This window comes from Pleurodeles waltl, chromosome 6 (genome assembly GCF_031143425.1).
Source record: "Pleurodeles waltl isolate 20211129_DDA chromosome 6, aPleWal1.hap1.20221129, whole genome shotgun sequence".
Lineage (NCBI taxonomy): Eukaryota > Metazoa > Chordata > Amphibia > Caudata > Salamandridae > Pleurodeles > Pleurodeles waltl.
Window position 1 is genome coordinate 1,149,948,604 of NC_090445.1, and position 12,935 is coordinate 1,149,961,538.

Here is a 12,935-nt window from a genome sequence, read left to right on the forward strand (position 1 = left end):
CGTCAACATGGAGTTATGCTTGCTTTGCAATATTTTTTCTTTGCAGTGTTGTACTTGCTAGTCTACACTTAATGAGAGGTATTTTGTGTGTTGAACATAGTGGGATATGGAAGGATACTTTGGCAAAGACAAGGAACATTGACAAACTTAGAAGAAAAAAATGCCTGTTCATGTACCAGACACCGAGAAGCCTTCAAGGTCGTCCTGATGTTCGGTTCGTGGGATGAGAGTTTGAGGGGAGTCGCCGAGTTAAATTGTGCAAGGAAGGTGGAAAACTACTGGCCGTGGTAATGTAGCTTTCTCAAAGGATCTGTAGGTTTAATTGGTATTCATGTAGTTAGGTGAGAGCAGATTCCCTTGAGACTTGGAAGGGTACAGACCTCTCTATTCTTCATTCCTTTGTGTGACTTTATGCTTTTCAGCACCTCTCTATCAGAACTTCTACTGAGGTTTCTGGTATGCTGACACTTTCCTATGATGCCTGAGACTCAATTAGGTTTTCCTTTTAGTTTAGTTTAGGGTACTTAGATTGATGTAGATTTTTCAGTGAGTAAGCAAGAGGACCGCAACTTACATACAGATCATCAAATACTGTTTCTCATCTTTTGCATTGCTGCAACTGAAATTCTAATATGCTTTATGCTTATACGATTTAACTTCATTTGACGCTTTACTTCACCTCTGGTGATTTTGTACTTACAAGGCATGTTCTTAAGATTCATATACATTAGTTAAGCCCTTCATTTATAATAAACGTTTAAACTTTATCCTCAGCCTCCTGGATTTAATATGTAACCAAATAGCTTACACTGCTACTAGATTTGAAAAGTTGATTTTAACTCTCCTTTACTTCTCTGGCATCCTAAAGAGGTCAGTCAGAAGAAGAAGAAAACATTTATGGGCCATGAGCGTCATCACATGTAATTTCATACGGCATATTCTGATTGCGGCAGGACTGGTGCCGCTGGAGGGTCACTATACTGAACACCATTGAGTTAGTGAATAGCATATCCCCATTTTACAGTGCTAAATAACATCAATTTGTGCGCTATGTAGGTTTCCCTTACTACTTATATGTTCAAAAATATAGCTTTATGAACCCCATGTAAGATGTTTGGTTATAGTACTTTGAAGTTTTTTTTTACCACTGATTGTACCCAAAATAGAATCATTTAAATGGTGATGAGGACAGAATGGATAACGGTGAGAGTGTTGTGCACTGAGATATATTAAACAGATAGCTAAATTAATAAAAAACAAGTGTCAGACAAGGGCAATGCTTCTACAAAAACATTGATCACAATGACAGACCTGTCCTTTTATAGTTTTTTTTGTTTAATTTAATTTGTAATGTATGTATTTGGACACGTTTTGCACTTGTGGCAAAAGCACCTTATACAATTTTTTTAACTGAATCATTCCCTACTACCCTGTGATTCCCTTAAAATGTTTGTTTTGTTTTTGGAATCCTGACAACCTTTTGGACAAGGTCTCTTCAGAAACACGTGCAGTGTAGCTTTGACCCTGGCACAGCTACAGAAAGGACTGCATAACCCCCTGTAGTGAGTCTGGAGCCAGGGCTGGAAGAGCAGGACTTCTGTGCACTTCAAAGGTCTGTCTCTGAAGTCTCCCCCACTTCAAAGGCCCAACGGGATGTAAGGACCTCTGACATCACCAACCCAGTACACTTCTGGAGCTGTGACTACTCTGCCAGTAAGAAGGACTGCTAGCCTTCTGGAGAATCGTCACTCAGCTGGACTGCTTTTTTGCTGGACTCTTGCCTTGCTGAACTGTCCTGCTGCATGCTGTTCCTCTGCATGGGTTAGAAGGACTGGACCTGCATCACTTGACCCCAGAGTGACACCAAGGGCTAGCTGGCTGGCCTCCTGATTTGAAGTCTCAGGAACATAAAAGACTTCCCACCACCCTGCTGCTGCACCTAGATTCTGCCATCTGTGAGTCAGCCTTGGACCATTGGAAGTAAGCCTAAGTGGTTGGCGCCAGCAAAACGATGCATCCTCTGCTGCGGAAGCAGAATCATTGCATTGTCGCTGTTGTGAGGAACACAACCAACACATCACCTCTAATGCAGGCATCAGAACCAACGCAACTAGACTTGCATCACAGCTACACCTCACATCTTGGAACTGGCCATTGCCTTCAAAACTGCTATACACCACTTTTCCTGGCGCAATGTCCTTGCATCCCAATTGACTGCAGCCTCAACGTTGATGCTGAAACTTTGCATCGCAGCTTCTGCTCTCATTGAAACTGACGCATCGCCTCAACTGAATCCTTGACACAGGTCTTTGCTTTGCAAGGTCTGACACCTGGATCCTCTACGTCGATGCAGTAGACACTTGCACCGCAGCCTCCTTGCATCTCGGAACCAATGTATCGCTGCCACTGCGTAGAGCAGAACCAACGCTCGCCTTTACTGCTGGGTTCGGAACCAACACAACACTTCGCAAACAGAATTTGAGGTGCTTTGATTCAGCGGACCTGACTGCCTCACTGTAGCTGGCCCACGCTCCATCACATCTGGCTGGAACTTTAGATTTGCTTCTCGGTCTGGCACAACCACGTATGCCCAGTTGGCGGTTCTTGCTTCAAATGTTGGATTTTTGTTGTTGTAGTCTTGTTTTATTTATTAATATCAACGTTATTTTTGTAAAGTGGTGAATCTTTTTGTGTACTTAGACATTGTCTCTAAGTTAAGCCTGACTGCTCTGTGCCAAGCTACCAGAGGATGAGCACAGGTTAATTTAGGGTTTGCTTGACACTTATCCTGTCTAGGATTGTGGTTGCTGCTTGACCCGGGCTCATAACCCAGTCACCCAACAATCCAATTTCTTACAATGAGCAACTGGTAGGCAGCAAGGTTGGTGTAAAGAAAGATGAATAAATGGAGAGGCATGTGGATGGATTGATGTACGAACTGATGGATAGTTGGATGGGCAAGCAGAAAAGCAGGAATAGAGCTAACAAGGGTGGAGCTGCTAGATGGCTGAAAGGACAGGCAATTGGATGTCTTGTACTGTTATTGTATAGCGCTTTCAACCCCTAATGAAGTGTTGAAAAGTTTTCTGGAGGGTAGTAGCTTCTCTGGAAACACAAGGTTAGTGGTTAATTGACCGGTTATTGGTTATCATTGTTTATTGGGATTCGTATTTTGCTCTCAAGTAAAGAATTCCATGCCTTTAGGTGAATTAATCTACATGGTTTGTGGGGGTGTATGGACGGATGGAAGAGTGGATGAACAAGCAAGTGGGTTTTCATCAGATGTAAATAAGTGGATTGACAAACAGTACAACAGGCTGATTGATAGACATTAAACAGAACAGAAACATCGGTGCATTTACTAATTAAAAAGAATTATGTATGATGGATTATGGACAAACGAATGAATGAATAACAGGGAGTATTTACAGTACATATAGGTAAAACTGTTGATAGAAAGGTCAAGAAATGAATTGATAGCTATTATATAGATGGAAATAAAGAGATAAAAATACGGGAACAAAAAAAATAAGCTTTATTGTTTCACTATTAAAAACAGTCGATGGAGTAAAATTTAAGAAATTATCGAAGTTAATAGCCAATCTTCTCTGTTGGGCAGTTTGAAGAATTACATATGCACGAGGTGCTAAAAAACATGAGCCAGGAATTGAAGCTAAGGCCATGAAATCCCCTTTAAAAAAAATGGCAGTCCCGAGGGCTGCGCAAGCTGCGCGGCTCGCGCGATTTTCCACGTTGTAACAGTCCCCTCCTCTCCAGCCATGGACGTCATTTAGGGGTTGCAGCTGACACCCCGGCTTGCCCTTTTCTGCCCCTGCTACTGCCTTTACGACCCGGGCCTCAGAGGTGGCAAATTCAATGGCAGGAGCACAGGGGCAACTTGTCCTTATTTTATGGACGTCAGTTGGGGCTCCGCTCTCTTTGTTTTCTGTCCTTTTTTTAAAATACTAATAGCAGTACTTTAAATGGGCCAGTACTGTCCGGTACTGAGTACCGGCACTTTTTTATTTTCAGTGGGAGAGTACCTACACTTCTCAAGATGAACGTAATACTTTTAATTGGAGAATACCAGCACTCTCAGAAACAAGCAGGTACTCTGATACAGAGTACCTGCACTTCTATTTTTTTCATTTCAAGCACTGGCTAATAGTGAATAATGATATATTATTCACTGTCAGTGTAATATAAATGGAGTGCAATTAGCTGGAATATTTCCTCCCATGCAGCTGAGGTAAGTAAATTATGTTTTTAAATATATGTTGTGTGCGTGCTTGCGGGTGAGAGTGTGTTTATGTGAGGGTGTATATAAGTGTGGATTTGTGTGTATGTGTAAACTATGTGTGTATGAGTGAAACACCCTCCGCTACCCCCTGGCATTTCAGTGAATTGACATTCATGGATCCATCATCAGGAAATGTGACAACAAGCTTAGTCTCGAAATATGTGGACACAAGCACACCTTTGAGGGCGCTGATGTTATATATGGGCTCGCTGGCTCGATCACGATTTGATGCCCAGGGACAGCGACTTCTCTCAGAAACCCAGATGCAGGATTAGGCAAGGGTGACAGGCTGGCAAGGTTACAGCTTACCTTGGCTGGAGGTTCTACACACATATATATGTTATATGGAGTTTTCAGTCATATGCTACCTCAAGACAAACAAGCATTTGCAATGCAAAGGGTCTTGCATTTGCTCGAGTTAGAGCTATTAGCATTGTAAACTCTTAACTGGTCGTTTCTTGCCACACAAATTAAAAGAAAAAAATGAAGCACAATCGTGCTATGTAAAATGCAGAGTGATTGCACTAAAATTGGAAACGGAAAAACAGAGCACGATTGCGCTATGTAAACCCCAGCGTGATCACACTCTGTTGAAAATAAAAAGATGAAGTAGTACAGAAATCATGCTGAAAACATGGAGCCTTGTATGTTTTCAGTGGTGTACCGGTGCTGTGTAGGTGGGCTAAACACCGGAAAAGGCATGACCTATGCATGCCTTTCACGAATGAAAGCAAGTGGATTTTATAACGCAAGTCTACGAACCAATGAAAGTGACTGACGTGACATGAGCGTGGTTAGAAGCCGATAGAGAGAATACTGCAGGGAACGGAGCGCTTTGCGTTCGCCCCTAAAAAGGACAGGTTGATATGTATTCTCATCTCGTGCTTTGAAATGTTTACACACGTTCTCACCGGAAATAAAGAGGGCCTGAGCTCAGCGTTTTACATGTAGGATTTATCAATGGATTTAAATCAAGCTTTATCAAACATAATTAGTTTACATGACTTTTGGTTCTTCTCGTTACGTCTGTCTCTGAAGTGCTATTTAATTATTGCAAATATGATGCCAAACGTTCCGAGGTTACCATCTGCTAGCTAGAAGTGCAATAGGAGAAGTGTAACATAAATCCATTTAAACTTAGCTATGACAAACCCTGCAAAGAGACGTTTATTGAAGTGCAATGCAAAGCAAATGTAAAATATCGTGCAGGGCCACACTTCCGGTTCAAGATCAACTAACCTGCAAAGCTAACATCATAGGGGCAAGCAGCAGCATGTCCTGCACGTGCTCACAGGCACGCGCTACAAAAGCTACCAGTGCTCTCTGTATGCTGCACACCGCTCACACAGCCATGCAGCAACGCACACCCAAAGAGCCCACTGCAGTAATTTACACATGAGACAGTGCAGAAAGTGCACCTATGCAACTCAGCTGACAAGCAAGCACTAGGAGAGCACAGTAGTGTCGAAAGTGTGCATCGCATTTAGCAAACTCCTAGTAGAGACTATCTCATTAACAGCTGAGATGCGCATATCAGAGTTCTTAGCTTGTTTTAGACATTGCACTCTCTAAAGCAAATACATACACATGGCTTGGAGAGCTTGCGAATTTGAGTATGAGCTGCACAAGTTGGAATCAAAATAAGGAAATAACTTCAGTTTCTTAGCTGATCTGACTACAGCTCGTACACTAATCCTGAGAATCTATAAGTTAGGTGTATGCGCTTTAGACACTGAGGCCCATATGTATACTTTTTTAGCGCCGCTTTTGCGTCAAAAAATGACGCAAATGCGGCGCTAAAAATGTATAAATATGGGCCTGAGTGATAAATTTACAAAAAATAGTGCAGAACATCAGTGAAAACGCTGTGTTGCTCTAGGGACAGTGTGCATCTCATAGACATATCCAATAAGTTATGGCACTTCTGCTCTCTACCCCATCGCCAGCTCACCAACAGGATGCCTAGCACCGCACACGCCTCTGCACCGAAGTGCTGTGTGCTCTTGATGTCTGGCATGGGCTTTGAACTGGCAGGGTATTCTTTTAAACCTTTTACACATTAGATGTTTGCTATCCAGTGCAGTACACCTGTAAAACGTTAGGAGAAATCGAAAGATTTTACCTAGTTAGCGCCTGCCTCAAGGAGGTGTTATTTTTTCACGCAAATGAATAACAATATTAGTAGATAATGCTTTGCATCAAAAACCATGGGTGGTAGCATGGGAACGTCTATATATCACCCAAGACACGCCCCCTTGACGCAAAGTAAAAAAAAAAAAATGCGAAATGCTATTTCCATTGCTTTAAGTGTTACTTTCTATCAAAAAATAAAATTTGCACTAATAAGTTAATATTTTATCAACACTTTGTGCTGCAATGCGTAAGTTTCTTGAGTGCAAATTGTTGCAAAATCTGCCGCTACATATTTTTTCAAACAAGTGCACAGCTCTGCTCCGCACCAGCACACCCATTCCTGATATGAACCCATAGGGCCATGAACGGATGGTTCCGTGAAATACATGCTTCACCTCTGAAATGCAATGACTGTAGAAAATGTATCCTTTAATGTGAGGCATCAGGAACATTTGGTCATGCCTTATTAAATGGAGCCTTACATCTGAAGACATCCTGGACTTTGTTGGAGAGATGAGACAACCTGCAGATGCTGGAGACCCAGGGATAATAAACCATAGATTGTTACATGCATAAGACTTAATATCGTAGGCTTACCACTTCTAAAGGTAGTAGGAGTCTGCGTATGGATTTCAGAATGGATACTCAGACTTTACTGAGTCATCTTGAAGGCAGATGAATTAAACTTGGTATTAGAGCTATTTTTTATCTAAAAATGTATTTTTCAAAATGTATCTTTCAATGTGGTGTAGTCACTGCTGAAGAGCCAAGTAAAACTAAAAAAAGAGACATACGTAATGAAAAAAGTAATATCCTGTTCAAACACAGGTGAACTTATTTGCATAATACATAACTGTTCTAGTCAGAATTGTGACCTGTAAACAAAGGTTTTGAGCAGAAAGCATGATACACAATAAATAAATGCAATAGATGTATAAGTTTGCAGCGCGCGCGTGCGCGCGCGACATAAACAGTGTAAAGAGATATTTTGCGCATCAATATCTGAGGTAACTATTTCAGTTCTCGTCGTGGTGCCTCGGTGGGGGTGGCTTAGAGGATTTGCAGACGGAGGACGGGGCAGGGTTTCGTCCCTGGCACAGAACACCTCAGATGTGACTTCTTTTGAAAGGTGTAAGCCATCAAAGTCTCTGTGAGAGCCCCGGGGCCCGGCTCACAGGGAGGTTTGCCACAGGCGCAACCCCAGCCCGTGATCTCCTGCGCCTTCAAAGCAGATTATGCAAAGCGGCAGAGACAGGGTGAAAGGGGAAGACTGGGATGGAATGGTGCTTGAATTTTTTCTCTGCAGGCTGCGTTCAGAAATAATTTAGATATTTTAAAATTATCCCTCGCCAACATTTTTGTCCCATCCCGTGGTGACAGCTTGCTAAACAGGGCAAGTTGGAAAATGAGCATCATTCCATGTTTCCTAGGATGCGAAAACATGCTTTAAGTGAATATGGAGGAGGCGCATTAAGGCCCATATGTATACTTTTTCAGGGCCGCATATGCGCCGCTTTTTGACGCAAATGCGGCGCTAAAAAGTATAAATATGGGCCTTAATATGCTGCATTATCAATTGACTGACTTTAACGTATGTTAAGTCGAAATATCTTCGAGTCAGTGCGTGGGGTCCAGACAGCAGAGCACGAAAATCCTTCCAGTAATTGCCTCTGTGTTTCTGAGGTCTGGTGTCAGAAGAAATATGCACAAACTTGGAGATTTGTTCAGTTAAAGTATGTGCTGAAGACGCGAAAATGAATCGAGGGTGCAGTGCAATAAACAGGATCATGACACGGTCCCCGTTTTGCTGCTTCGTGGACGCTTTATTTGACTTAGAAACAGGTCTCGCTTCTTGTTATTTTAATGTAGCCTTTGTGTTATGCAGGAGCGCCTCCAACAACCTGAAGCTTTATCGTGACGTGGTGTGCTGCACATCGCACATACAGACATATGTTTGTGCTTTAGAGGTGAAAAACGTAAGTGCATAATAACGCATAATTTCTCCAAGTTAATGCATTAAACGCAGACAGCACATTTTGGGGAACAAGCAGAAGCAATCTCTGCTCCCTGTTTCTGGCGTGTGTTGTCTGCATTTCATGCATCAATCTGGAGAGATTCTGAGTTATATGTTTTAACTTCAAACAGTTTAGGGTAGATTTACAAATATTTTGCGCTGGGTTAGGGTCATGAAAGTGATGCAAACCAGCTCAAAATATTTTTATCCTGATTTACTTTCCAGCGCAAAATTTGCTTTGCACTTAAAGTACCCTAAAACTAACCCAAAGCATCGCGGAGCACTGCTTTGCGGATCTTAGAGCCAGAGGGGCGTTACATGGGTGGTACATGGGTGTTTCCATGCAACCACCCATGCCTTTTGACGCAAAACTGTCACACAGTGCAGCACAGGATTTTTGGCTGCTGCACTGCGTTCCATGATGGTTTTGCAAAATTAGGCCTTCAAACGCAGAAAAAGGTGCCGGGCACTGCACTGAGCCAGCGCAGCTCTTCATGATAAGCCCTTGGGGTCATGTCATGAACACTGCTCTCAGAAATGAGTTGCACATCTGGTTTCATGGAATCACAGTGCCCACAGCGCATACATTAACTGGGTAATTCCTGGGCCGCATCACGGCCACTGCACTCAGCTGAGAACTGAGCGTCTGGTTTCAATGAAACTGCGCAGTGTACAGCTCATCATGCGCAAACATCAGCTCAGTAGTACGGGGTTGTGTCGTGAAAAATATGCACAGACAGAAATTATTTTTGCATCTGTTCTAAATGAAATATTGTTGTTATTAGTGCACACACTAATGTTCCAATTCCAGGGGCTATATAAAGAACAGTGCACACAGGACAGAGCTTCGTGCCTATTTTTATTGCCACTGGGCTGCCAACAGTGCATCGGGAGCATGCAATAACTCAGTTATTCCAGGAATTACTGTATGAACTCTTACTATCGGGCACATAGACTGCCATCCACCGCTCGGTGTTTATGAGATGCGCTGTCTGCAGCGCGTGTACTAACTAGAACAGTTACTAAGCTGTGTGATTTCTGTCTGAGAACAGGTGCAGAGGTCTGTGCTCTATGTGCAGTGTTCATGAACCCGGCCTTGAATGTTGGAGCACTAGCTCTGAATAATGGGCGCAATAATCACTCCATGTTTCTAGGGTCCCGTGACACAAGCCTGTGCACTAAATCCGGGAAGTATAGAGTTAGTGCATGCTTATGATGTGACGCTGCCAGCACGGTTTAGTTGAAAACAGGCGCACATCTCCTGTAGATGATACGGCCCTTAGGCCGTTTTATGTATTGTTGCACCTACGAGGCACATGTGCAGACAACTGTTGTGCACGTGTTAATATACAATGTATGCACTGTGATGATATGCAAACTTCGCTGGGCATGCTTCTTTAAATTGTGCAATTATGCATGGATATAAAATGTAGTAGCACAAATATTCACAAAACGTAGTGCTAATCTGGAACTGCGCTAATAAAAGCTGTGCTAAAGCATGTGGGAACATTTTTGCACATGCACAATTTTTCCTGGTGTAGTCCAAGGTTTGTATGTGGTGTTTGTAGCCTCAGCCTGCTTCCATAAATAAAAATGTCACTGTCAGCCAACCAGTTTGTTCTCTTTTACTGTCCACACAGTGATGACGAAATAGAAGGGTCGGATCCATTGACTTGTGATATGGATTTTTGTACCTTTTTTAACATTACTGTAAATAATTCTGGGTTGCATCATACTTAAGATGCAGACGAGAAAATGATTTTGCTGCATGTGTTAGTGGCACCTTTTACCCGGTGCCATTTAATAGAAACTTGCATTTTGAGCTCTGTAATTTTTCACGTTTGCTGCCAATTTGCTTGCAAACGTGCAAAATATATTAGCGCTCATGTGAATTTGCGCACACATAATGCAAATGCATTTGGCACTCGGTAAACATTTTGCACAAATGCAAAATATATTGCGTTGCACATGTGAAAAAAATATACAGCACTACAAATGCGTTCTGCACATGTGTTTTGGGTGATACATTCTGTACTCAAGGTCAAGTGACCTGTTACATTGCCATTCCAGTGCACAAATCTTTTGTGAAGAAATATTATAATGTGATGTTTATGGCACCTGTTAATTACGGGTGACAAAGTTTTCACCCTCTATCACATTTCTGCAAGCCAAAACTGATGGAATTTGGATAAAAGGCCTAGTATTTCCCAGAACATGTAGCATTTGGTGCAGTAAGAGACACAATCTGCACGTTGTACACCAAACAGTAGAATAAGTGTCAAGTATTACAGCTGATAAACCGAAATAAATTGGGATCAGATTATATCAGTTACGATAAAGTATGAACACTAATGTGTAGACATAATCATTCCATAAAGTGCAAAAGTTGTTTGAACATTCACACTTTTCCAAGTATCTTTAGAAAACAGTAACAGGAGGTTTTGCGCAACTGTTCAATATACACATTGAATGAATACAAATGTTAACAAAATATTGTGTCACCCACGGCGATGCACTGGGTGCAGCTGGTAAATTCTGCATTGTTTCTTGATGCAAATACATACATTCACTCACTGAGTTATCTTACCGGGCTTACACAGTTAAGACCACACACTAAAGACTGGAAAGAGATGCCCCTCCATTATGACAACAGAAGTAATTCATATTATATTTTAATACGTGACATTTACAGCACTTAGAAATAGCAAAACTGCAGTATGTAGCTGAATACATAAAAGTAAGTTATTAGTATTGCTGTTGTTTCCATTTGTGCAGGCTCAAGCGCATTTTGATGTTCAAAAATTCTACGCTGCAAAAAAGTTTTTTTTGTGGTCGTGCTTTCTCGTCCGAAATCTCTTTCTGATTCTCGAAATATTCGTGTACTCCGCTGTCAGCAGGCGCGGCACTATGTGAGCCTCCGCAACTCAGAACAAATAAAAAAACGCAGAACCCCCAACGCATCAGAGTCCCTAACTCTGCCCGAAAACGGGGCGTGGTGTTGTAGAAAGCAGTGAATACTGATAATGTTTGTACAAAAAATCTATCATCAATCAATGCGGGAGAAAGCATCGTTTATGGTGGTGTAAATACAGTCGGCAGCAGGTTTAGTTCAGTTTGATAATTCCGCACAGAATAAATACATAGATGACTGAGGATTCTCGTTTTAAAGTTTGACGAAAGCAACACTGTAGCGCCTAAAACACATGTATATAATGAATAAATGAGAAATGTGCCTACTCCTGAAGGTTGTGTAAGGAGCTTCCCACGCATCCTTTCCCGGGGTGGATCATTCAGCCTTCAGAAAGAAATTGTTGTTCCACAAGTTCACCACGCAGCCCCCCAATTCAGCCAAGAAGCGCAGAGTTACAGTTTAGCTTGCAAGGTGTTCCTGGGCAGTTTCATTCGGTCATTCACCCTGGCATTTCTGATACGCATGACTGGTGCTGACTGCACAACCACCGAACCACTGACCGTCTCACTGCTAGAAGTATACGGGATTGGAGTGTCGAGAAAGGAATTCTGAGTATCCGAAAATCCATCCATTGCGCTACAGTGAACTGTAAATTGCAGAAAGTCTAATTAAAGGGGCTACAACCTATAAAATATTGCTTATTTAAGGAGAAGCTAACAAAGTAACTATTACTTCTTGGCAAAATAAACTACCACAAAAAAGGACTTGTGAAGTGAGTTGGTAAAACGTGTTTGAGTCAGCGCACTTAAAATTTGCTTTACATACTGCCCTGTCAGATTGTAAGGCACTGCCACCCATGGGAGCAGCCACACAGTTCCAGAAGTAAGCGAAGGAGCCCACCGGCACTTACCAGGAGTGGGAGGTCTGAAGAATGCGAGCAAGAAGGACGATGAAGACAGCGAGGCCCCTGTGACGCATAATCCAAATGCAGCAGTTCCCAACAGACAGCGATAAACAGGTTCTGTTCTTGATCTGAACTGCGCCTCCGGCTACTCTCGGTCTAACTCACAGACACTTCGATGGGTCAGCGGTGGGTAAGCGATCCAATGCCGGAGCCAAAGGGGCAGCGAAAGAGAGCTGCAAATTTCCTAAGCAGAGATTATCTACTTAATTAAAGATTTTCCCCCTAAGCCCTTCAGCCAATCAGGACTCAAGTGCCAGAGAGAGATTGGGTTGATCAAAAGAACACCCCAGGCTCCTAGAAGACAAACACACCAAGTAAAGGGATCAGGATAAGAGAGAGAGGGGGACAGAGGAAGAGGAGGGAGGGAGAGTGCATCATGTGTATACTGCCTGCCAGCTCCTTTAGTTCAGGCATAACTTCCCTCATACCTAGGAATGGTTAATTCCTACTGCTTTGACCTAAATGGGTTCTACACCTCGTTTGAAAGCACAATCGGAGAAATGGAATTTAAACTGCGCCAGTGATACTCTTTTCAGTGGGCGACTGGAGCGGCGACCAGACAGGCCTCATAATCACAATTCTAAGACACAAGTATAGTTCTGATAACACAGTT

The 12,935-nt window shown here is 42.5% G+C and overlaps 1 protein-coding gene across 1 annotated transcript in view; it reads right to left on the bottom strand.

Annotated features, from left to right (window-relative positions):
• Window positions 1–12,494, bottom strand: part of WNT8B (Wnt family member 8B) — a 522,248-nt gene extending 509,754 nt beyond the window's left edge. Inside the window, exon 1 of the mRNA XM_069240365.1 lies at window positions 12,269–12,494. Within this exon, the coding sequence (XP_069096466.1) occupies window positions 12,269–12,336 (68 nt within the window). The 5' untranslated portion in view covers window positions 12,337–12,494. The remainder of the gene's footprint in view (window positions 1–12,268) is intronic.
• Between the last annotated feature and the right edge of the window lie 441 nt (window positions 12,495–12,935).